The following is a 23,937-nucleotide window of genomic DNA, read 5'->3' on the forward strand; positions in this document are numbered from 1 at the left end:
CTTTAGTGATCATAGTAAATACATTACCATATTATGTATTTTGGGACATTTTCATGGCCTGTGGCTGCTCATGTCCTTCTGTTTGATTATACATGAAGTTTAACTTTCAGGCTTTTAATAAAGAATAGTGTCTTTATTCTCTAAAAATAAGCAGATTCTTATTTCTTTAGCTTTTAAAATCAGTATTTTTTAAATAACCATGTAAAATGGAGCTTGTGAATCTCCAGATCAAGAATGTTTTCAGACACTGCTTGTTGATTCAAGTGGTGGTTTATGCAGTAGAAGAAAACCTGGATCATGGAACATTATTTTTAAGGAAAATAATGAGGCCTGCAAATTTAAAAATATGAAATCCATGACTGTAGATTTTTAAAGGTCCTTCTCCTTCCTTAGGTTTATTTGAAGCCTAGAGCCTGTGGACTGTAGGAGAGCTCAGTTTGGTCACTTGCTGGCTGAAGGCAGACAGGGAGAGTGAACTGTGAATGTGGAGTAACTTGGATGCAGTGGGGCCTTTAGGAGAGGCTAAGAAAAGAAAATGTGAATTTATTGTCCAAGAAGTAAAGGTCTTTGTAATTTGCAGTGGCAGTTCTAGTCTCACAATATCCTTTGTGGTTAGTACAGCAAAAATACTCATTTTGTAGATGCAGCTACTTGTTTGAGGTTCCATCACCAGTTACCAAAAAACCAAGAGAAGGCCAATGGGTACAACTGAAGCTGCACTTCCAACCTCTCTGAATGAGCTATCTCCACCAATTGCCACATCAACACTGGGATAAGGCAATAGCTGCCTTACCTCTTTCCCTATTTCCTATGGGAAATAAAGAATTCCTGTTTCAAATAAGCTCTATTAGTGGGATATAGGGCAAGATGAGAATAATGCTAAGGAGTCTGTGTTGTGGAAAGTCTCCATGAATTTGGTAGAAAAGGGCTGAAGCAGTGCTTGGCAATAACAAATGTATTAAAAATCTGCTCAGATTGAAATGTTTTACTTTCTGCACATTCAGTTCTTTAGAAAATTATTTCCCTAAGTATGAACAGAGATTTTGTTTTCCAGGGAAAATGTAGAAAGTTGTATTTAAGATCAGGTCCAGACCTGACATCAGCTAAGTCTCCATATTCTGGATGCTTGGTAAACTGACAGTATTTAAACAAGAACTTAGAGGCAGTTTTTTAATTTAAGCCTGCAGTCAGGTTGTTAAAGGCAAGCTGAAAACCTCACAGCTTTCATTGCATAACATCTGCAAGTTGAAAGGGATAGAGTTCTGTGAATCTGTGGTGTAATCCTGACAAAGCTTAAAACTTTGTCTTTGAAGAGATGCTTTTGAAGGGGGAAGAGAGGTTGGAAGGGAACCATGAGATCATTGAGAGCTCACTGTGGGGGGGTTTTGTGTCCATACTGGTGAGAAGTGACTGTTGGAAGTTACTAGCTCTGTTTTGTATGCAGATGCCATGAATGTTAGCTGTCTTCTAAAAATTTGCATCTGCTAGTACTGAGAAGCTGTGCCTCATCCCTCGCTTGTCTCAATCCACCCTTTCAGGTACTCTTAAAGACCAACAGTGGTCAGCAGAAATAAGTTGATTTTTTTTTTTATGAAGCAGATTTTCATCTGAAATCTTAAGTTTAATACAGTTGTATATACAACATAAAACTAAGCCCAAGTAATTTATTCAGTGAGAGCTCTGATTAAAATTTGCATTGCAGATGAACACAAACCAGTTGAACCTTATTAAAACTGAAAAAGACTGTGTACCTTTATTGCTGTACTATTTGAACTATTTGACAGAATCATGTGAAGAATCAAATTACCTTCTTCCAGGAGAAGGTGGGGGAAGCAACCAGCCAAAATGAGTAACTTCCTTGTACTGGCTCCTTCCAGCCCAGCCTCTAGCATCCCTGCAGCTTGTTATGCCTTTCATTAGTTGTTATTATCATCAAGACTGAAATCTAAATTTTTTATTCTGAAATGCTTCGAGTTTTGGCAATCCCTATTATTCATCCAGAACTTGAAGCATTTCAGAATAAAGAATTTAGATTTCTGATTTTAGATTCTGGCTGAATCTGGTGACCTGTCTTGGGCTGGTTCTGGTGTCTCCCTTTCCTGAGAGGTGCCCTGGGAACATGCTGCATTCTGCAAAAGGTCAGCAATTAAAATCTGGATTGAAAGATTTAATTGTACTTTAGTAACACATGCAGTATGGATCTTCCTTGAGATTTTGAAATGAATTTGTTTCTTGACACAGGTGAGTCACTGCTGAAATACCATAGAAGAGGAACTGACATGTATAAAATTGGTAGTAGCAAATTTAGGAGTTCCTGATTCTTTAATTAGCTAAAGCTCTATATGTAATTGGGATAAAATTGTAATTGGACCTCAAACCAAAACTCTGACTATTCTGAGTTTTAGTGATCTCTTAGTTATGTGGAAGCTAAATTATATTATGTAAATATCTTGCATATTACAGCATCACAGAATAAAACAGGTTGGAAAAGACCTCTGAGATCACTGAGCACCATCTTGTCAACAAGACCACAGCACTAAATGCCACATTCTGTCTTTTCTTAACACCTCCATGGGTGTGACTCCACCATCTCCCTGGGCAGCCCATTCCAATGTTTATTCACCCTTTCCATGAAGAAATTTCTTCTAATATCCAACCTAAATCTCTCCTGGTGCAGTTTGAGACTGTCATAGATACTGCAAATATCTAAGTGATTGAGCAACTCTCTTCTAGAAAGTACTTCTGAAAGATGTAGATTCACTGATGTTCTGGTGGTTTAGATCCAGTACGATAATTATTAATGAAATCAATTCCATAATTTTGCTGTGTTGACTCCTATTGCTAAAGTGTGTGTCGTTTTCATTATTTCAGGAGATCTATCAGTGGTGTGGCTCATCGTGCAATAAGTACGAGAGGCTGAAGGCTACGCAGGTTGCTGTTGGCATTCGGGACAACGAACGAAATGGAAGGTCCAAATTAATTACTGTGGAAGAAGGGAGTGAGCCAGAGCGCCTCATAGAGGTACTGTAATGTGCAAACTTGTTGCTGACATAGCTGTGAATAAAAAGTTTTGCACCTCAGGAACTAAATCAGATTGGGCTGGTGCTAGGAAGACAGATAAATGATATAGTAGGCCAGGTTATACCTTTTCCTTCCTTCCTTACCCAGGCAGTATTGAGTTATTTGGGCATTACAGTCTAAGATAATTAATCATCTGAGAATACTTTTACAAGAGTAAATGTTTGCTTTATTGAGTTAGCTGTACAGTGACTGAATTAACACCCTGCCTCACACCAGAGCATGCCATCATCTCTGTGTGAGGAAGGAGCATCCAACAAGGAAAACACAGCACCAAGCAAGAAAAGGAAAACACAGCACCAAGCAAGAAAAGACACAGAATTACTGTGTGTAGAAAGTAAAAGAATGTGGCAAATTGCATATTGATTTGGCTGGGGGCCCAGCACACTGCTTTGCATACTTCAGCTTCTATTTCAAGATCATATGCATGTAGCCTCTAGTAACCCCAGTGAGCCCCTTCCTCATAAGTTTAGGAAGTTTAACAATTTACTTAAAATCCCCAGATTTCAGATATCACAAATATTTGAAATCTGAAATCTGATCAAAGTAGAGTGGAAGAAAAATTCCCAATTTATGTATTTTTTAGATCTCTAAAAGTTAACAAACACTCATGTGTTGTTACAGGTGGCCTACTAATAAAAGCATTGGCACTTGGCATTTGTGTCCTAAATTAAGCTTCTCCCATTCATTCTCTAAAGAGAAGGAATAGGGAAGCAGGGTCCCAAAGCAGTACTCAATAAAATGGAATATGAACACCTAGGATATTGTCTTGTACTCCATATTAAGTTCAGGAAGTAAAGCTAATGGTGCATGCAGGAGTGCAATTATTTTTTGTGGTGCTTTCATTCAGTGTGGTCATATGCAGCATTAGTCACTGCCTGAGAGCAAAGCAGGTGCTGAGCCACCAGCCCATGGCCATGCTGGCTGTGGGGACCCCTTTGGGTGGGCTGTCCATATCCTTGCAAAGACCTTTTCTCCTGTGGGTGTGAGTACAGATGTGGCTGTGTTCAGAAGAAGGGGAGGTGCCACCCAGTGTACTGAAGATTTTTGAAGAGGGAAAAAAACCAAGCAAACAATGCTCTGTCTGGTTTTTTACTTCCTTGTACAGACTTACCACACTGGCTCTGATGTGGCACATATTTTACGTGTATAACTCTTTTGAAAAGAGCACAGATTGACAATTAGAGAGCAACCTCCTGCTCCTGATCTGAATGACAGCATTGGGTTGCATCCTGCTGCAGCTGTGGCCGGGTGGCACTGGGACCCTGCCCCTGGGCACAGCTGCTGCTGCCAAGCCCATCCTGGGGTTACCTCTGGAGGGTCTGAATGGAGCTTCTGGTACACTCATGTGTGACTTGGGAGCACTGATCAGAGCAGCTCCCTTTGCTCCTTGTATGGGGCAGGTGCAGATAAGTTGGACTTCTGTGCTACCCCAGCGAGGACACGGGCCAGCTGCAGGCTGCCTCCCTGCCACCCCCTCCATAAGCTCTGAGGGGAAGGGATGTGCTGCCTTTGCCCCTGCATCTCTTTGCCAGGCTTCCATTTGTGTGTGCAACTGTTGTTTTGTAGCAACCTCAACACATGATTCAGAGCAGGAAAACACCAAGGTGGCATTTTGATCCTGTACTGCATTGTTATTGTATTGGGCATAAATTCTTTCTTCACTTGCACAGCAGTGTATAAAGAGGTTTCTGCTTTTGTTTTAGGATTCTGAATATGGAGGGAACAGAAATGGGTAGTTCCATGTAATTAGATTAACTGCTTGTAATGCTGCCACTGTGATGAGCCCAGTTTGAGTGAGTGTGTCTGTAGTCAGGGTTTATTTTCTATTCTGCATCATGCTGTCCTTGCTTTTGTTAGTGCTGCCTCCATAACAGGGTCTGCAGCTCAGCTGTGGCTGTGCCAGTCCACTCTGAAATGTGCTGCTAATAAGTCAGGAGGGTAGTTAACTTCACAAACATCTAAAATTTATTAATCCTTATTCCTGCTCAAACTGTTTCGTTTCTGGTACTCTTTGTTTGGATTTCTCCTTTGTTCTACAAAATTGTCTCTTAACTTGCTGTTACACTGTCCCAGGCTAACTGCTGTTGAGCTAACATGGTGTTTGTTTCTTCCCTCTACATCAGGAAGGGTGGATTTTTGGCATCTCCAGCTTTCTTAGAAAAAGCTTGATTTATTTTCTAGAGAAAAGAATCACATACTTTAAATATTCATTTTGTCATCCAGTATGCCACTGAAATCAGAAAGAGATTTCCTAAAATTATCTCCTCTGACAAATGTCAGGAATGGTTCCCCTTCCTGTGAGCTAGAAATCTGCTTTCATATCAGTGGCCAAACTTGCTCATGCAGTGCCAGTAGATGCTTCAGGCAGGGGCTGACATCCCCACCATGAGTACCAGCAGAAAGAGCCAATACTGATCTCATTCCTTCTCCATAAGCACAGAGTTGAGACTCCCTACAGAAAAGCAAAACTTCTGTGCCTGCACCCCACCTCAGAGCAAGGCACAGGCTGGCTGAACAACCCTGCCACGCTTCTGTCCTGCTGTAGGATTAGCCGAGGCAGCAGTGCTGGTGATGAGGAGGTCTTTCCTGGCCAGCCCACTGTCCTGCTGGGAGCTGTGGTGCTGTGGGTGAGGTGAACTTGTCTGATGAGGGCAGGTACTGCCCCAGCTACCATTTTTAGGAATGGAAAGAGGCTGCACTGCTTGAATTTGCCCATGGGAGAGAACTGTCTGGAGCTGCTGTAGGACTGGGTGAATTGTTGTGGCAGACCAGCAAGACACAGTTCACTCACCCTGGGAAAGGAGCATTACTAGAAGCTGGGTATGTGAGTAGTTTTGACAGCAGCAAGCCCTTTTTCATCTGCCACCACAGGCCACACAGTGACCATCCTGTGCTTGCACTCTGGAAACACAGCATGTCTGGGAAGCTCAGACTTCCAGTGGGTGTGCAGAACTTCTCAGAAGATGCTTCAGGGATCACTAGAACTCTGACTTTCAAGACAAGGCAGAAGCTTTCTGTGCACACCAGAGATACTTGTTATCTGGCTTCACCTCCATGTTTGGAAGGTGAAGCCAGATACATAAACATGACTTTAGGTGCCAGATTTGGGTGAGGTAAATTTAGGTGAGGTAGTGACTGGCAGGTTTAAGGAAGCAGTGTTGTATAGGGTTGCCACCTTGGAAAATTAAAAGAGAAACAGACCACCTTGGACAAATTGCTACTGTTGCTGTGACTGGTCACCAGTCTCAATAGAACATTAAAAAAATCACCAGATGCCAACTCTGCTCTGATTTTCACATGTAAACAGCTGAATAGTTACCCATTCTGCTGAATCTTACACTTGAATTGTGTTGCAGGAATTTTTTGACCTTCATGGGACCAATCCAAAACGAGATCTTAGCAATGCTTGACACAGTTTGGTAGCTGCTGCCTGTGCTGACACGGATACTTATCCTTCTCACTGCTTGCCGTGGTAAGCAGAGATCTCACAGCACTGCTTTTAGTTGCCCAAGAGATCACTGAGGACTAAGAACAGCCAAAATAATTGGCAGCCATGCTCAGGACAATTTTCTTACTCTAGCTGGAATCTCTGCTCTAATTTTGAAGAGAGGAGAAAATTGGAGAAACTGTAAAGTTTCCCATAATATCATTATTTAGTATTGTGGAGTAATGGCAAACTAGAAAAACAAGGAATCAGAAATTAGTGTATTTGTGAAGATTTCTGGTCAGCCAGCAAGCTGGAGGTGCTTGTAGTAATGCAGGAAGCATAGAAGCATTCAGTTCTGAGTCACTCAAGGGAAAGATGCAAAGCATTTAATCCTCCATTTGTTGTGCAGCGATCCCTTGATCTGGTATCATAACTCTAGAAATGAAGTAGAGGGGAGGAGTAAGTCTTAGTATATACATCCTAAAATAGGTTTATGTTGATAGTATTTTCTGCCTACATAGACTCATCTCCCTGTGGTACATTTCAAGTATGTTGGGCAGCTGTGTCAGTCTGCAGGGTATGAGAGCCAATGAAAAAGTAGGATAGACTGAGTTCTACCTCAACTAAACGTTAAGCCTGCCTCTGCCCCCTATACTTAATATGTCATGTTCAGCTAACACTTTTCAAGATGCTTCTGTTTTCTCTGAGCCTGATTTATAGAATTTATTGTTCCCTTACGCATGACTCCCTTAAAACTGCAGCTCTTGGTACTATATGATTGATGTGGGTTTTACTGCTGAGACTTTTTGTTGTGGTTTTGTAAAGGCTTTTGATTTTCATGATTGAAAACAACGAAACCTGAGAAATGTGACAGCTGAGGTTCAAAACCACAAGAAAATGAATTATCTTGTTAGTATGCATCTTTGGAATCACTCCTCTGCCTTTAAACATAAAGCTCTGCCACTTTTATTTCCTCAGCATTTGCAGTTGTCATGTGCCTGTTTTTGTGAGCATTGTAGAGCCCTTACAACAGGTGGGTCCAAACCTCTCATAAAATACTTGTGTAAAGATTCGTCTGGTGTAAATACAGCAACAGGGAGAACCTCTTCCTCCTTGCTGGGAAAGCAGCCTTTCTCCTCCCTGCTCTTTCTTTAAAGCCCCTAAGCAATGATTAATCATGAGAATTGCTGAGTGCCATTGTATCCAGTGACAATTGTTTTTGCCTGTGGTGTGAATAAATACTACAGGTGAATGGTCTGATCATATTACAGCTGGTCACACCTTCCTACCTTTGTAGCTGGAAAGGGACTGGCAGCACTATGCAGTGCGAACTCAGCCCTGTGGATAGAATCCCAAGTGCACAGACAATAAAGAGATTGCATTGCAAATGCAAGTTACAGAGGTTCTAGACTCTAGAGACCCAAATAATGCAAACATGTTGAAAACATGAAGCTCCAGTAACCCTTAAATTAATTGGATAGATGTCTGCCCATGTGGGTAGAAGAGCAGGATCATTTCTTCCTTTCTTTTTAAATTCAAGCCCTTAAAAATTATTTTTTACAAACCAAAGATAATTTCCAAGGACAGCATGGAGCACAGTGAGGTAGCTGGGGAAAAAAGTGAGGCTTGCCTTGGCACGTAGGTGGGTGTGAGAGTGCCAGGACTTGTTGCTCTGAGGGAGCCGTGCAGGTTCCTGCAGTCCCTGGCTCTGTCACATGGATCTTTACGTAAGGCTGGAAGAGCAGCAGGTGCCCCACTGGTGAAGGTACTGCTTTGGTACCTGCTCCTTTCCCAGAGCCAGCAAGAGCAGGATCTGTCATCACAGCTCTGCAAAAGCAAAAACTGCTCTTGCCACTCTCAACATTTGTGTTCCTTCTTGTTCCCTTGCTTTTGGTTGTATTATGGACTCAAGCCATGCTAAGGGGAGGTTTGTTTGTTTTGTGTACAGAGGAGTGAAGGAACAGTGATGCAAGAAGAGGAAGAGGGGTAACTTTTTAGAATGATATTCAGTTCTAACTGTTTGTGGACTACAAACGCCAGGCATTTGTTAGGAATTAAACAAATGTTTAATTGTGTAGCTTGTACAGAGTTTTAATGAAATGCTTATAAGCTCTGAATTGCATGTAACTGTCAGGGCCCAGTCTGACCTGTTCACAACGAAACAAAAAGTAATGTCTTTTATTATCTAAATTGAGACAGCTGGAAAAAGTAGACATTATTCCAAGGAATTTAGTGAAATAAATACTAGAAATGAATTTTAGTCCCAGGGTAGAGGCAGTATTGAACAGTCATGTACAAAGGAAAATGAATGCACTGAGAGAGGGGTGAGGACAGTGGAAGTTGTACCAGACCCCAGTGCCAAGGCTCAGTAACACAGGCACACAGAGAAGTCCAACTATGTTTTCATGAGAATACAAAGACTTAAGAAAGTTAATGCACAGAAAATAGCAGAACTACTAGCTGTAGTTTCTATTAGTAGTTGCATTGGCTACTCAAATGAACAGACAGCTTTCTCAGGCTGCTTTGAAACTATGGGTCAAATTTACCCCTCAGGAGCACGAATATGTTGCTTCAGTGGAGTGATTTTGGGCATAGGTAGGTGCCAGCAAGAATCTGGGTCCTGTCAGTTTGATCAGTTTGTTGGATACAACCCAAAATAGCCCAGGGGAATAAACCTACAGGGGTAAAAATCTTACACATGACTGTGCACCTTTCACAGCAACACCTGCTCAGTGTGAGGAGTGGCAGTTTACCAAGCATTCCAGTGTTTAACTAAGCTTTATGATGGGCTGTGAAAGTGGGTACAAAGTGCAAACCCCTTGCCCTTCGGGGTGCCAGTTTCAAACTGTCAAAACCAGGAGTTCTGTGTTCTTTACAGCAATGGAGCCTATCTCCTTCATTAAGGACAGTCCCTTTCCTTGATACAAATTTACATTTAAATGACTAAATTACACAACTCATACTCAGACAAAACTTTCACGGCCTGGATTCCAGTACAGTTTAGCTGCTTTGCACCAGCTGAGCATTTGGCCAGCGTTTTTCCCAGACCCATGTAGAAGATCAAGAGGGGTTTGGCCAGAGAATGGCAGAGGCTGGTAAGGAGAATCTTCCTGAATGTTGGGAGTTGCCCATAATATTCTTCAAGCTGCAGTTTTCAGTCTTGGCTGCCTGAAGCCAGGTACTAAATGACAGGGAACTGAATAGGAGCTGCAGGTGGCAAACACATCTGTAAGACAGGCTTATAATTAAGTCTCTAAATACGGATTTCAGTGCCTGCATTAGTAATTTAATTTCAGAAAAGAAAATGTTCAGGTGTACCATACTGCATGGCATGAGCTAAATTCTTTATGAACAGCTCTACTAGCAGGTGATGATTGAAAACTTAATTTCTTACGCTAGGAAAGTTGCTCCTAAACTAGGTATTCTAGGGAATTTCTAAGATCCTAATGATTTCCCGGAAGTGCTTGTGATCAAATGTGTCTCATTTGCATTCTTGTGGTGAGAAAACCACTCATCTTTGTTATGTTTCCTTCTTTAGCAGCTGTAGCTCGCAGGGCTACCACATAAATCAATTATAATCTTATAATTACATGTTAGAATATGAATAGAGTTTGTAATGGCTTTTTTCCTTTCTGTGCTATACTATCAAGATATCTCTTGGTGACAAAGTACTATAATTTTTCACTTATTAAATGAGCATAATTAAGAGAAGGCCAAAGACAAGATGTTAGCACTTAATCTCCACATGGGATTGTTAGCTCTTATTTCAAGGTACTTCCTTTCAACGGGGGAATTTGATGGAGAAGACCTGAAAGGGTAGATTTCCTTTGCTGTATAAAAAGCTCTGAGATAGTTTCTTCCTGGGATCCTGCATCTCCCTAACAGAAATGCACCTTGAAGGGATTTTTTTTCCTTTTTTTTTTCTTTTTCTGCAGGTTTGTCTCCTGCCAGCCCCTTGCAGAGCAACTGGGATTGTGTGCAAGGTTGCCTTTGAATTGTCCTTGGTGAAAGTTCTGTAGCGCAGGAAGGGCTTAGGGAAGAAAAACTTTGTAGATTGTTTTGTTGGGTTTTTTTTTAAAGAGCTCCACATGTGCACAGATTGCTGTTCCCATGTAAAACTGGAATAAGAATCCTCTCTTTGGGCCAAAGTGAAAGACAGCTGTATGGAAGAAAGCATCCTGTGTGTTGGGGGATGAGTTCAGTATTTTCACCACCACAGTGTCTGATGCTGAGGAAATCTGTAAATATAGTTATTGCAGGTACTTCAGAGCAGGCTGTTAGAGCCAGGTCTTCTGCTTACACAACTGCTTATGACTTTGATACTATCTGGGTTTACCTTTAAAAATAAAAGGTAGGTAAATTAAGATTTAAATACTTCAGTAATGAGTGCTGCAGCTTCTAACTCTGAAGAACTGTAAATCATAGCTGAACATTTTGGCTCTTTTACACAGAATTTTAGGATGTGTAGGAACTTAAAGATATAAATCAGTTCGTGAAGGGCACCTAAAGTAGCAGGAAGAAATTATTTTCAAAGAGCTGAGCAGGATATATCTCCTAGACAACCAGGTGAAAGGAACATTCTTGCTCTCTCTGTGCTAATAAATATTTAATTTATTTCAAGCATCAGCAGGAGTCATTAGAGAATATCTGTCAAAATACTCTCTGAATTGCTTTCTTAAACATTACAGTCCAGTCTGTGCTCTGTCTTGGACCAGAGTTTGGTGTCATACCAGGGAGGATCCCCTGGCATATCTGGTCTGTTCGCTGCATGGGACTGGAAATGCTGAGCTTGTGAATACAGCCAGTGTTGCACTCCAAAAATATTCCAATGCCCTGAGTGGCTTTTCCCATGGTCTAAGTGCTGAAACACCTTGCTGCAGCTCCTCTGCTCACCCTGATGCTGCTGTGTGTCACAGCTGCCTGCTGCTCTTCCAACTGCTGTGCACCCCCTGGGAACACTGATTTCCTAGCAGGGTCTCTGCCTGCCAATCGTGGGCTGCTGCCTCCAGCTCGAGCTTCATGGAGTGTTTGCCACACTCTTCTTTTAACTCCCATATTGGTATGGTCCAGCCACAGCCTTGGGACCAGCTGCAAAACTGGAGGCACTTAAAGAATGAAAAGCTGGGAGTGTTGTGGGTTTTGTCAGATAAATATTCTTTATGGCTGAGGCTCCCTGTTGGCATTAGTTACTGATTTATTTCATTATTATACAACACATAAGCATGCGCTGTCACGTAGCACATAAGATATTTTATCCACAAGGCCTTCAAACAGATCTGCAAAGCTGCAAAGGCTTCAGTGTGTACCTCAATTTATGAGGTAAATAAAGCAGAAAAAATGGGCAACTCAAGTACATGTGCGAGTGTCTGCAGGCTTTGGGTCCCATTTTTAATGCTACTTCTGGTATCAGAGGATGATGTTAACAAAGGAGTGAGATTAAAAATTTAGGTAGAAAGAATTAATATAAATGCAAAAAGATGTGGAGGTGATTGACTAGTTCATTTTTAATTATGCTGCAGGTAGGCAGGTGCTGAACAGCTTAATTTCCTGTGTTCTTTCAGCAGCAGTGATGATTAGAAAAAGACCGCTGCATTTCACAGTCACTGCCTTTCACCCTCCTGTTTCTTTGGCACGGGATCACTGTTCATCTTGAAGGCATCCTAGAAGCCAGATATTTGAAGATAATGTAGGCTGGGGATTTCCTCATTTCATGTACACCCAGTCTTCAAGTAAATACCTAGCTTAGGTACTGCCAGCTGTGCAGTCCCAGCAGGACAGAAAGCAGCCTGTTTTACCTTGCAGCCAAACTACCAAAGAAAAAAATCAAATTTGTACTCTCAAGACTGATCTAGACACCTTTTTGTGAACATGTTATCCATGGCCAGTTTCACAGAACAGACAAATAATGTTAAAATATTCTTATCATGTGAATAAAGACTTTATATTCAAATTATCCCAGACAGATATGCAAAGTTGCATATATTTTATTAAAAGCTGCCAAAGCCTAATGCCCTATTTTTAGGCAGTTAAGCATGGAGCTTTGAAAAAATTATGATTTGCATTTGAAATTCCTGAGACAACAAAAACTGGCTAAAAATGTAGGCCATAATTTATGCATCAAAAGTGCCATGAGCAGCTGATATGTTTTGCTGTTTTATAGCAATCTGAAGTCCCACATGAGACCTTAATGCCAGAAAGTCCTTTTGATAAATTACACGGTAAACACCCAGAAACCAACAGCATGCCAGAACTATTTGTTAACATAAGCCATCCTTTTGTCCACTTCTCAGTGCATTATGGCTGTTTCCATCTTATTTTCAATCTGTGTTCAGGAGGATGAGAGGTTGCCTGCTCAAGGTGAGCATGTAATGAGATCTGTTGTTGCTGGAATTGCTAGTGAGAGGCCATTTCAGGCAGAAACCCTGTGAGCAGTTCAGTGAAGGGATAAGTTTTTCCTGTTGGGAGTGTAATTTTTTTTGTAAGACAATGAATATTTGTTCAAATTGATGGGAAGAGTTCCAGGTTACAATAACCAGTAAAATAAGCCTATTTGGTTATTCATTATCTGACGAATGTCAAAAGTAATTTTTGTCTGGTCCAGAATATCCTCAGCAATGGTTGTGCTCTGCCAGAGGAACCAGTAACCCCAAGTTTATTAGAAGTTAAACTGTGGCTATTTGCTTTAGCAGAGAAGGCCTAAAGCCACCTTTGCCTGATGATCCTCTGTGCTGGTACCCAGGGTCAGCCTGGTGGTTACTGGCCTGCATCATGTTCATCCCTTCCTTTCTCTGAGGGATATTTTTCCTGCTCAAGCATATATTTGAGAGAATACTTATTTCAGAGAGATGTTTCTTGTAATATTCGTCTCTGCTTTAAAGGTTAATAAAAATCTAAACCATTATCTACCAATGAGTTCATTCTGTGTCTGTTTTTCAGACCTATAGTCCTGCACAGTGGCTTTATTCTCTGTCAAAATCTACCTGTGTACCTTGAATTTGTGGAGCAGGATATACTTGCTTGTGTCCAAGCATACAGGAAAGTAAATGATGAGCTACTACCCTGACTCTTTTCCAAAAATATTAAGTAATAAAATGTCATTTAGGCAGCTTTAAGCTGTGTCAATTTCTTGCTTTTCTTTCTGTTGGTCTTAGCATATAAAGGTGGGAGTTTGAGTGGTTTTGAGATCTGATCTTCAGGATCACAGCCACAACAAACAGTTCAGTTTCAGACCCAGAAACCTAACCCAAAGTGTGTATATGAAGAAGAAAATCAAACACAGTGCTAGTGTACACAAGTTAAACTGTATAAAGCTGGTTTTCTTTCTTAATTGACCTTCACTTGACACGCTGTTCAGGTATTGTTCTCCTAGGTGGATTTTCAGCCTCACTGAACTCCTTAAACTTCTAGCTCCCATTAAATCAATATCAACTATTTTATGATGCAGAGCTGGCTTCTCCAGTTATGAAGAAAATACTTGCCAAATTTCTTTTAATGACTTTATTTTAAATTATTTACCTTGTCACATTCCTTCAGATTAAAAACTTTTTGTTTGTATTTCTTCTGTTCTTTTTTTAAGGGTGGAGTTTCACTTCTGAGAAAAGCATTGGCTCAGTGTTTTGCACTTATCTGAGGGGGCGCAGATATTTACAGAGAAGAGCTTGTGCACATGCAAATATGAAACAGGTTTTGCAGGCAGGATAAGCTACATTGCATTTACCACAAGTGAACTTGGGCAATTTTAGAGGAACTGATGTTCTGTTGGTTTGCATAATGGTAGTCTTGTACTAACCTAAGAGTGTCAACACAGAAGTCTAACAGAGCTTAAAACCCCAGCATTTTAAGATTAATGCAGACTGACTTCCTGTTATATGCCTTCAGACAAGATCTAAAGCTATGGAGTTAATGAATACTTCTGCTAAAACAATGCTAAGCCCAAAGAATGAAGAAGGTGGGGTGTGGATATGCTTTCAGGGCTCCTGATTACTCTTCATATTGCTGTTGCTGATAGTATGATAAACATAATAATAATGATGATTTAAAAAGCGGTTTCAATGTCTTTGTGTGCAACTGTGCATTTATGAGATTTAAGGTGGGAAGTTTGCCAGGATTGTTGGGTATCTGGGGAGCAGTGTGGCTAGGTTGTCTTGTGTGTATCCAAGAGAGAATTGCTGTTTCCAAGTGTGTAGGGTGGATTTTTGGGTCTGAGTTCTTGGCATGTTTGTGAGTCAGGGTCTCACACCTCAGAGCACGCAGGAGAGCCAGCCTGTGGCTGTCAGCACGCTGGGCCATACAGCCTGGCTGTGCAGAAAGGATTACATGAGCACAGTCCTGTGTAATTCACTGCCATAGGATTTGTGTGAAACTAAGAGTGTGTATATAAGTGTCAGAAGACCCAGTATCCTTCAAATGGTCTGTTGGTATAAATCATTTCATTGGGGTACCTTGCTGCAAAGCTTTGGGAGCCTATGACTGCAGTCTCAGCTGGAGTGATTTTTCTCTTTTTGATTCATCACATGAGAATTATCTGTTGGAAGGGAGGTGCCCCAGACAGCTACAACTCAGCCAGCAGGTCCTTATGTAAGGATACAACCCAGTTTCAGCACAGCAGTTAGCTGTTGTTTCAATACTGTTGTAATCTTACTGATAAAACTATTAATTTTCATAACATGCAGACATATACATGTGGAGCCATAGCATGGGATTCTGCCTTAGGAGGAGTAAAGACAACTTCTCTGGAAGTCATTTCTTTGGGAAAGAACATTATTTCGACATTTTTTCATGCTTTGTGTTTAAGCTTGGAATTTTTCCTTTCATGTTCTGTCTCATCCTCCACCCTGTAAGACAAACTGGCAACAAATACATGTTGAAAGCTGCATAAACTGTTCCTAGCAATACAGATGTGTAGTGACTATATATATTTCATACAATACCACTTCATATAGTGAGTATACATCTATATGTATGTATGCTACATGTCTTCACAGCTGGTACCTTCACAGGCCTTAGGTCATTTAACCTTGTATCATCTTCTGGTTTTGATACCAACATGTGCAGGCACCACCAGTGATTCAGCTCAGGGCATTTTCTGACAGCTGTGTTGGCTGCACAGCCCTCCTCACAAGTCCTGCCTTTTCTTACCTGGCAGGAGGAGAAGCATGTCATGTCCTTCTTAACAAGGGTCACCACAATGCCAGGACCTACAAGCAGCTGTGACTTAAAATGCAGAAGAGGACACTCTCAAAGCCCTTCTCCATTTGTTTTTTGGCTCTTCTGAGAAAAAGAATTACAGAAATTAATAATTTGTGTTTTCCGTTTGCCTGTGCTGAAGCACAGGGCTAGAGAAGCTCTCTTTGGCCAGAGAAGCTGCTGTGCAAGCTGCTGTGAGTTGTGGAGGGGTTTCCCTGGAACCAGAATGTCTCATATATATAACTGCACCTGCACAAAGGGTGTTCTAACCCCTCTCCCTGTGTTAGTACCCATGAATTCAGATTTCCTAAGAACAGCTTTGTGAGTCTTGTGAGTCTGACAATAATTCTCTATCTACTTCAGAAAAACATTTCTGCATTTGGTTTTGAGACAGCAACAGGTCAGGCCAGCAATCTAACCTGTGCTGGGCCCAAATTTAACACCCAATTATAGGGGCAAATTATAGGGGCTGCTTGCTTTAATTGCCACCAGAATGCAGCACCCAGACCTTACTGTAAATAGAGAGGCTGCTTCTGTCAAGGTGCCTTCACAAACACCAACAGGCACTATTTGCTTTGAAATATTCAGAATGACAATTGCACAGTTAATATCAAAAAAGGGATTTTGTATCAACATGCATGACTTACAAAGATGCTGCAAAATAACTGTGGTGCCACAGGTATTCTATAGGCACAGCAAGGGAAAACACTGACTTTAACTGCGTCAGAAGCCAACATTTTTGTGGGGTTTTTGGGGTCTTTGTTGGTTTTGGAGGTCTTTTGGGGTTTGGGTTTTTTTTTTCTTTTGCTGTAAATGCCTAATTAAACAGAGCACTAGTGAGTACAAACTTCTGAGAGTTTTATTAACAAGAATCTTTTAGTTACTGAAAGTCAGATATTACAGAACCCACAAACTTGTTCAGTGTCTGTTCAGGTAAAGATGTTTGCCTGTTATTTGGCAGTTTTGTGACCCTGACATTACAAAGACAGGTGGGAAGGAAGGGAAACATTTTTAGAAACCTGGTGCCAATAAACTGCATATGCCCACTGTTGTAGCTGTTCACCAGGTGGCATTATGTTGTGGACATGGAGCCCAACTTGGCCTATAGAGCAGTAAATCTGTAGCCATGTAGTGTAAATTCAGGAAATGCTGACTGAGAGCTACTGAAGAGCTATGGGCAACATCTTTCTTAAACAGTACATTGCTTTCTTGTTTTCAATGAGTTGCAGATAAAATTTTCTAGCTTAAACTGCAACAATCACACTTGAAAAGGCTATTTTCATTTTATTTTATTTTACTTTACTATTTTACTGACTTTACCAGGTAAGAAAACTCCACAGATGGCAGATTTATATTAAATATTTATTCTATATTGTTTTTCTTTCCAAATTGTTTGCAGCTGTATGCTTTGTTGGGCTTCCCTGTTATCAAATATTTACAAGGCTTTTTCCCGTGGCTCCACATTATATTGCAAAGCATTTTATACAGATAATGCACCAAGTTCACAGGAAGGCTGCCACTGCCCTTGTACTTTATGTTAATATTTAGTCTCTCAGACATATCAATTACTACCTTCACTCTGGGACTTAATTTCATAGGAATCCATAATACTCTGTATGTAACCTTTGGATCTGTCCACATATATGAGTCATTAGGGAAAGATCATCAAGAAAGGGTAACTAGGACTTAATAATGACTGCCTGACCTAATCTATTCTTGATGAACCTCTGTAAATTTCTTATAGTGATAGTTGTTATAATATTGCCCATGGTGTAAAACTACCACAGTCATGAAAATTGATTTTCTAGTGGTAGAGCAAGAAAATGTTTTTCTCACACCATAAATTATTTTCAAGATCCTAGCTAAATTTTCCCCTTAAAATGGGATTAAGAATCTGTAACTTTTAAGATTAATGAACTCATCATATTTTATATTACTAATTGAATTACTTTCTAATTTCAGCTAATATATTTCATTCCGTCAGTTTTAATTTTCGTATTGTTAAATATTTTAAGAGTAATGCCATTCCAAAAATTACAAGATGTGCTTGACAACAGTTCAGAAGTTACTGGGAAGAAAAAAGACAGACAGGTGAACACACACATGGAACAGGATCACCTACACCTTTCTATGTGTGTTTTGTAGTGTATAGACAACCAGCAAATTGACCTGAGGAAAAGACATCATGTAGGTGTAAAGTTACTGGAGATCTGACAGAGTTTTTAAAAATTACCTGTATGTTTGTCTTAGTTATGAGTTTGGTTTTAGATTGTCGTATATATAAAGATGATCCCAATTAGTTGATTTATGTAACAATACATTAGTGTACAGATATTTTATGCTCCAGCACCTAGTCTCTCTCTGCATTGAATTTGTTATTCTCTTGTACAGGTTTTAGGGAACAAGCCAGAGCTTCCTGAGTGTGGTGATGATGACGATGAGCTGGCTGATATTACAAACAGGAGAAGTGCTAAACTATATATGGTAAGTTGTTTATTTATTTACTTATAATCAGGTATGCTCAACAGTAGTCATGCTTTTATTCATTCCTTCCTCATAAATGGAGTTCTGGCTTCATTTACAGAACTGCTCTTATTTTAGTTTATTTGCAGCCAATGGACAAGTTTCTCAGAGGATGTCAATTAAGATAATCCAGGTGATTTGAGGGAAAAAAAATGGATTACATTTCTGTATACTCAGGAAACAAGTTAAGCATGGCTTATGAACCACGCAATGCACGTCAAAGAAGAATTAACTGCTCTTAAATCATCCTCTGTTCTTAATTTTAACAGGGACACTTTTAGTAGTCATATATGACTTAGTTATTCTTAGCAGAGATTAAAAGTTTCTTTATATTTTATATGTCTATAACCTTATTCCTTTCCCCATCATCACTTAATGAGGAGGATTTGGCTAACAAGTGGCACACTGACGAGTCATTCCCTCTGCAGCTCCTGCACCACCACACAGACCACAGGACAGAGCCACCTCTCTCCCTGCCTCTCACATGATTTTTCCACTGCCCATAGGTGTATGTGGGGTTTACAGGAAGCCTGTATTAGGTGATCATTGTTACAAAGCCACTTGTAGTCATACTTGTCTATGTGTTGTGTTTAGTTCACATTAATTATTCCTTTCATGCCAAAAATCTGGTGCATATTTCTCTTCATAGCAGGGGTTTAAGGGAACAAAAATGGAGAACAAAAGAAGAAGGCCTGCATATATATATGATCAGGAGCATTGAAGTAAAACATAACTAGGGAAGGGAAAGTGAATTTTTGAATCCTAAAAACTCTCTGAAATTTCTGTGGATATCTGATAAATTTGTGTAAGTTCACAGGTTCTGCTAACAGAGCTCTGTTAGCTAGATTTGAATGTGTTGCAGTATAACTTTGAGTGTCAAAGGCAGGAGACAGGTCTATGGTGAGCCCTCAAAGCGGGTAAAATGATTGATTTTTACTTGTTATGTGCAGTAGTAATTTCCTCTTTGTACTTCCATAATATGAAATGCAAGATACAATGATGTGTTTAAAATTAATATTTAACTACGAAAGGAAATAAATACTGATAGAAAAGTAATTACAATAGTAATAATCTATTTTCACTAGTAATACTATTTTCACTGGTCTTTTCAGTTACACAGGAGTGATTTTTAAAGGTTTTAAAGGTCAACATGAACTTACAGTGGTGGTAGAGGTTACAAAGCAGATTCTGGAAAAGGCGGTACATTAGAGTTCCCAATTAAAGAACAGCAGGTTATAAATGTAGGCAATTCACCTGTTAGTGTCAGTGTAGGACCATTTTATTATGGTTCCAAATGCTGTTGTTCAGCATGTGCATGTACCTTTGCCTTCAGTGTGAGTTGCGTGCCAGTAGGGACTACTCCAGTGGTTGAGAAACAGATTAAAGAAGCTGCTAGGCAAGGATCCCACAAACTCCCTAAAATTAGCACTACATCTCCCTCTATTGGATGTAAAATGAACTGAAACAAAAAATAATAATCATGAGCCTACTTTACTTGTCAGCAGTACACCAATTTCATATAGCCAGTTATATAGGAATGGCAGCTGATTTTTATACTAATTTCAGAAATTAATTTGTCTATAAAAGCCAGAGCTGATCTAAATTTGAAATTACTGTTTTCTTAGGTGTCAGATGCAAGTGGATCCATGAAGGTGTCCTTGGTAGCAGAGGAAAACCCCTTCTCTATGGCTATGCTTTTGTCTGAGGAGTGCTTCATTTTGGACAACGGTGCTGCCAGGAAGATCTTTGTGTGGAAAGGTGAGAGGTCACTTGTACTGCACATGCAGAAGCTACACAGAGACCCCTAAGGAGTTGACACAACACCCTTGGACACTAGCAAGAATTTAATACTGGCTGGACACAGTACCCTGCACACAGCTCTTCCCTGGTACAGGCTGTGTACAAGGATTACTCCCTCGTGTAAGGACCTCAAGACCGAGTCTTGTCTAAGGACCCTATTTTTGAGATATCTGAAAGCTTGGGTGATGAAATGCTTATCTAAATGTCAAGTACAAAGCAAACATAAATAATTGTATGAGTTCTATATACTGTCATCAAATCCCTATCTTCTGGGACAAAATCTGGAGACTGAACATTCCATTTGGATAGGTATCTCCACAGAGGTGTGAAATTGAAAGGTGCGTGTCCAGGGCATAAACTAAAAGCATAAACTTGCAAATAGTTTAATATCTTCTTTTTTTCCTTGCAACTATTTCTCTGAGGTATCATCAGTTGGCAATTGCTTTGTCTGAATGTTTCCCTGAAGAAGAATACTTCTACTGTGGAATTAGGTCTTGACACCTTGTAGCTGGATTGCTCTAGTGCTGCCCTTAAATCTTAAATTCAGTACTGAGTAGCTCTTTTTTTTTGTTGTTTGTTTGTTGTTTTTTTATTTTTATTTTTATTTTGTTTTACCATGTGCAGCACTAAATAATTACTTGAGGCATTTGTCAAGTCTCTCAAGTCAGTCCAGGAGGCATTGTAAGCATTTTGTTTGAAAACATTTGGGGAGCACTGTGCTCAGATGGCCTATGTCTGTCTGTCCCTCTGATTCCCAATTGTCATTTTTTATGGCAACTCCTAGAAGAACCAAGCCAACAGGGTCAGGCATAAAATAAATAAAATATGATTTAGGTATCCTCGCTTTGCTACTGCCCGTAAAAATAATGTGTGAAAACCCCCATTAGGCTGTGTCTCACCCTTGCACGGGAGGCTGCAGCTATCAGCTCTGCAGGAAACCTTCAGGCCGCTGAGCTGAGAAGTGTGAATTACTTCGGTAATGGTCTCATTCGAAATGGGATACAAATGGATCCCTTATCGGAGCACCTGATTAGACTGTGAGGTCTTTGGAATGCAGTCACTGCAGCCTGCTGGGACACAGATCCTGTGGACTGTGTCAATCCCACAGAGACTTCATCTAACATTGGGCAAAGCTGAACAAGGAACAGTGGATAGGGAAATGGATAAATTGCAAAGCCCAGCCATACAAAACAGGAGTTTCTTTTACTGTTTTGCACTGCCTGAAGAAGTGGAGGCAGTTCAGCTTTATTGACCATATTGCAGCCCAGCAAAGGAAGAGTCAGAGAAAAGACCCAGGGTACCTTGAGCCAAGCAGGTATTATTCACCAGTTTTAATTTTTGTAGAAACAGTAAGTAAAACAAAATGCCCCCTTTTTCTCTCTTTCTGTTTTTTCCCTTTAAATTAACTGTTTCCAAAGCTATCAAAGTACTGTTTTGGCCATTCAACTTCACAAGAATCTTCTTGCTCATGCTATGTGCAGCATTTGTGTTTATTCAATGAGGGAAGAGCAATGTCAAAGAAAACCTGGCTTGAGAACTACTTGTTTTTAAAGGTTCTGTGAGCTTATTGCCCTTTCCCATGTACTGTTATCCTTCTGTTTGAATCAGGCAAAAATGCTAACCCTCAAGAGAGAAGAGCTGCCATGAAGAATGCTGAACAATTCATACAGCAGATGAATTATCCTGCCAACACACAGGTACGATCTATTTGTGGAGATGATACCAGGAGATCTTGAGCTCTGTTAAACACATTGTTTTTAAGTCAGCAGAAAAAATATTTTTAATGGCTTATAAAGCATTAGGGCAATATTTCACATATAATCTAGAAAAGTTTCTGTTTCGATAACTGTGTCAGCTCTGTTTTCCTTCTGTTTCATCTGTCTTCCTTCATTTCAGATTCAAGTCCTTCCCGAAGGAGGTGAAACACCAATGTTCAAACAGTTTTTCAAAGACTGGAAGGATAAAGATCAAAGCAATGGCTTTGGCAAAGTCTATGTCACAGAGAGAGTGGCTAAAATTGAGCAAATTGAATTTGATGCTACCAAGTTACACGAGTCTCCACAAATGGCTGCCCAGCATAACATGATAGATGATGGTTCAGGGAAAGTAGAGGTAATTTTCATGTTTAATAAATTTTATTTTATCTAACTAATGTATTCTGCTACTTGTAATGGACTACACTGCTGCTTTGTGTTTTAATTTTTATACTGTTGTTTAGATTAGCACTCTATTAGTGGAATGTTCTTTTGGTGCTTATGAACGTCATCAAGAGAAATCAAACACCAGAAATATTACCCTTTACACAATACCTTGTAAATATTTACTTTAAATAGATTCTTAGTCTAAAGGAGAAACTTCAGGCTTATATCAGCTTGAAATCTGGAATGGGAAGACTTGCACTTGGGAGCAGAAATCCATTCTCTATCTTTATGTAGCTATCCAGTCTGGTTTCTAGAGGAACCTTCTTTGTCCCTAGAGTGTCTCTAAGGTAGAGAGAGAAAAAGATGACTGTACAGTCTTTCTAGACCTTTATATATCCCACTTCAGGACTTCTTTTGGACTGCACAGGGCTGGCATGGCATTGTATCAACATGGCCTGTTGCATGCAAATGGCATGTTGGGCTTCTGGAAGAAAAAGAGGGGATGAATACCTACAGTCTCATTAGTGTATTTTCTAGGTTTCTGACCTCACACTTGGGATGGTCCATAGGCTTGAGCAGCCAATTGCTAGCTGAACTGGGCTGTAGTGAATGAAATAGGAAGAAATCTGGCTAACACCACGTTACCTGACTGCAGTGTGCCTCTCCAAAATGTTATGTTAGTTTTATGATGGATCATAATGTTGTGCCATGTCATATTGTCACTGTAATGTATTAAGAAAGTTCAGCATGGTGTTGTGAAGTAATCACGTGTGAAAAAAGCATCAAGACAAAGAGAAGTGTGTTGCAGCCCCTTGTGGATGGTTCTTATTAATTCAGTGGGCACGGGGTGTATTTACCTACTTCATGAAGAATCCTTCCTGTTTCTATTCAATAACACTTGGGAACAGAAAGGACACTGAAGGGATAAGATAGTAAAACACTTTGTGAAGAGTCTCAGGATGCAGTTCAGCAATCTGCAGTGATTTCCCTGTTTCCCCAGATCTGGCGTGTGGAAAGCAGTGGCCGAGTTCCTGTGGGACCTGAGACTTACGGGCAGTTCTATGGGGGTGACTGTTACATTATCCTCTACACTTACCCCAGAGGGAAGATCATCTACACATGGTATGTTTGGCTGCCTTTGCACAGACCTGCAGTGTGTGGATATTATTTTATGTTGACTTTATGTCCTTTTGAGTAGAACACCTGTAAATGTAAGATTGTTTGCTGTAAGTTTGTCATACAGCACAAGCTCTGGGTTACTTCGAAGCTAAATTTAACCATTGTCTTTCTCCTTGTGTTCCTCAGGCAAGGAGCCCATGCTACAAAAGATGAACTGACTGCTTCTGCATTTCTGACTGTTCAGCTGGATCGGTCATTAAATGATCAGGCTGTGCAGGTTAGTCTCTTGTGGATAAAATCCAGCAGAGCATGTGATACATGCAAATTTTGATGAGAATTGAAAGGAGGAGCTAGCATTTAAAGACTGGAATGCAAATTGCTAAGGTCTGTATCAAGCCAGGTACCATGGGATCCTGTTAAAGTTGCCAGAGATTGCCCATTTGAATCGTCCTTTCTGTATGCAGTTGTCCAAAAGAACACACATATGCCAGAACCTAAAACTGCCTTTTGTTTCCTTTGATTTGAACTGTTTTAAAATTAGGTTTCGGTTCTGCCAAGACTCACAGACCTTGTGCATATCCCAGTGCAGACTGAATGATAAGACTGTCCCAGGGCAACTCACTCCAAATGGAGTGTGACAAGTCAATAGCCATGGGGGAG

General features: G+C 40.3%; 1 protein-coding gene across 1 annotated transcript in view; it reads left to right on the forward strand.

Annotated features, from left to right (window-relative positions):
• SCIN (scinderin) overlaps positions 1 to 23,937 on the forward strand; it is a 48,558-nt gene that overhangs the window by 15,362 nt on the left and 9,259 nt on the right. The window contains exons 4-10 of the mRNA XM_030970922.1: positions 2,872 to 3,021; positions 18,086 to 18,178; positions 19,843 to 19,975; positions 21,626 to 21,714; positions 21,914 to 22,129; positions 23,159 to 23,280; positions 23,464 to 23,554. Coding sequence (XP_030826782.1) covers positions 2,872 to 3,021; positions 18,086 to 18,178; positions 19,843 to 19,975; positions 21,626 to 21,714; positions 21,914 to 22,129; positions 23,159 to 23,280; positions 23,464 to 23,554 — 894 coding nt within the window. The remainder of the gene's footprint in view (positions 1 to 2,871; positions 3,022 to 18,085; positions 18,179 to 19,842; positions 19,976 to 21,625; positions 21,715 to 21,913; positions 22,130 to 23,158; positions 23,281 to 23,463; positions 23,555 to 23,937) is intronic.

This window comes from Camarhynchus parvulus, chromosome 2 (genome assembly GCF_901933205.1).
Source record: "Camarhynchus parvulus chromosome 2, STF_HiC, whole genome shotgun sequence".
Taxonomy (NCBI): domain Eukaryota; kingdom Metazoa; phylum Chordata; class Aves; order Passeriformes; family Thraupidae; genus Camarhynchus; species Camarhynchus parvulus.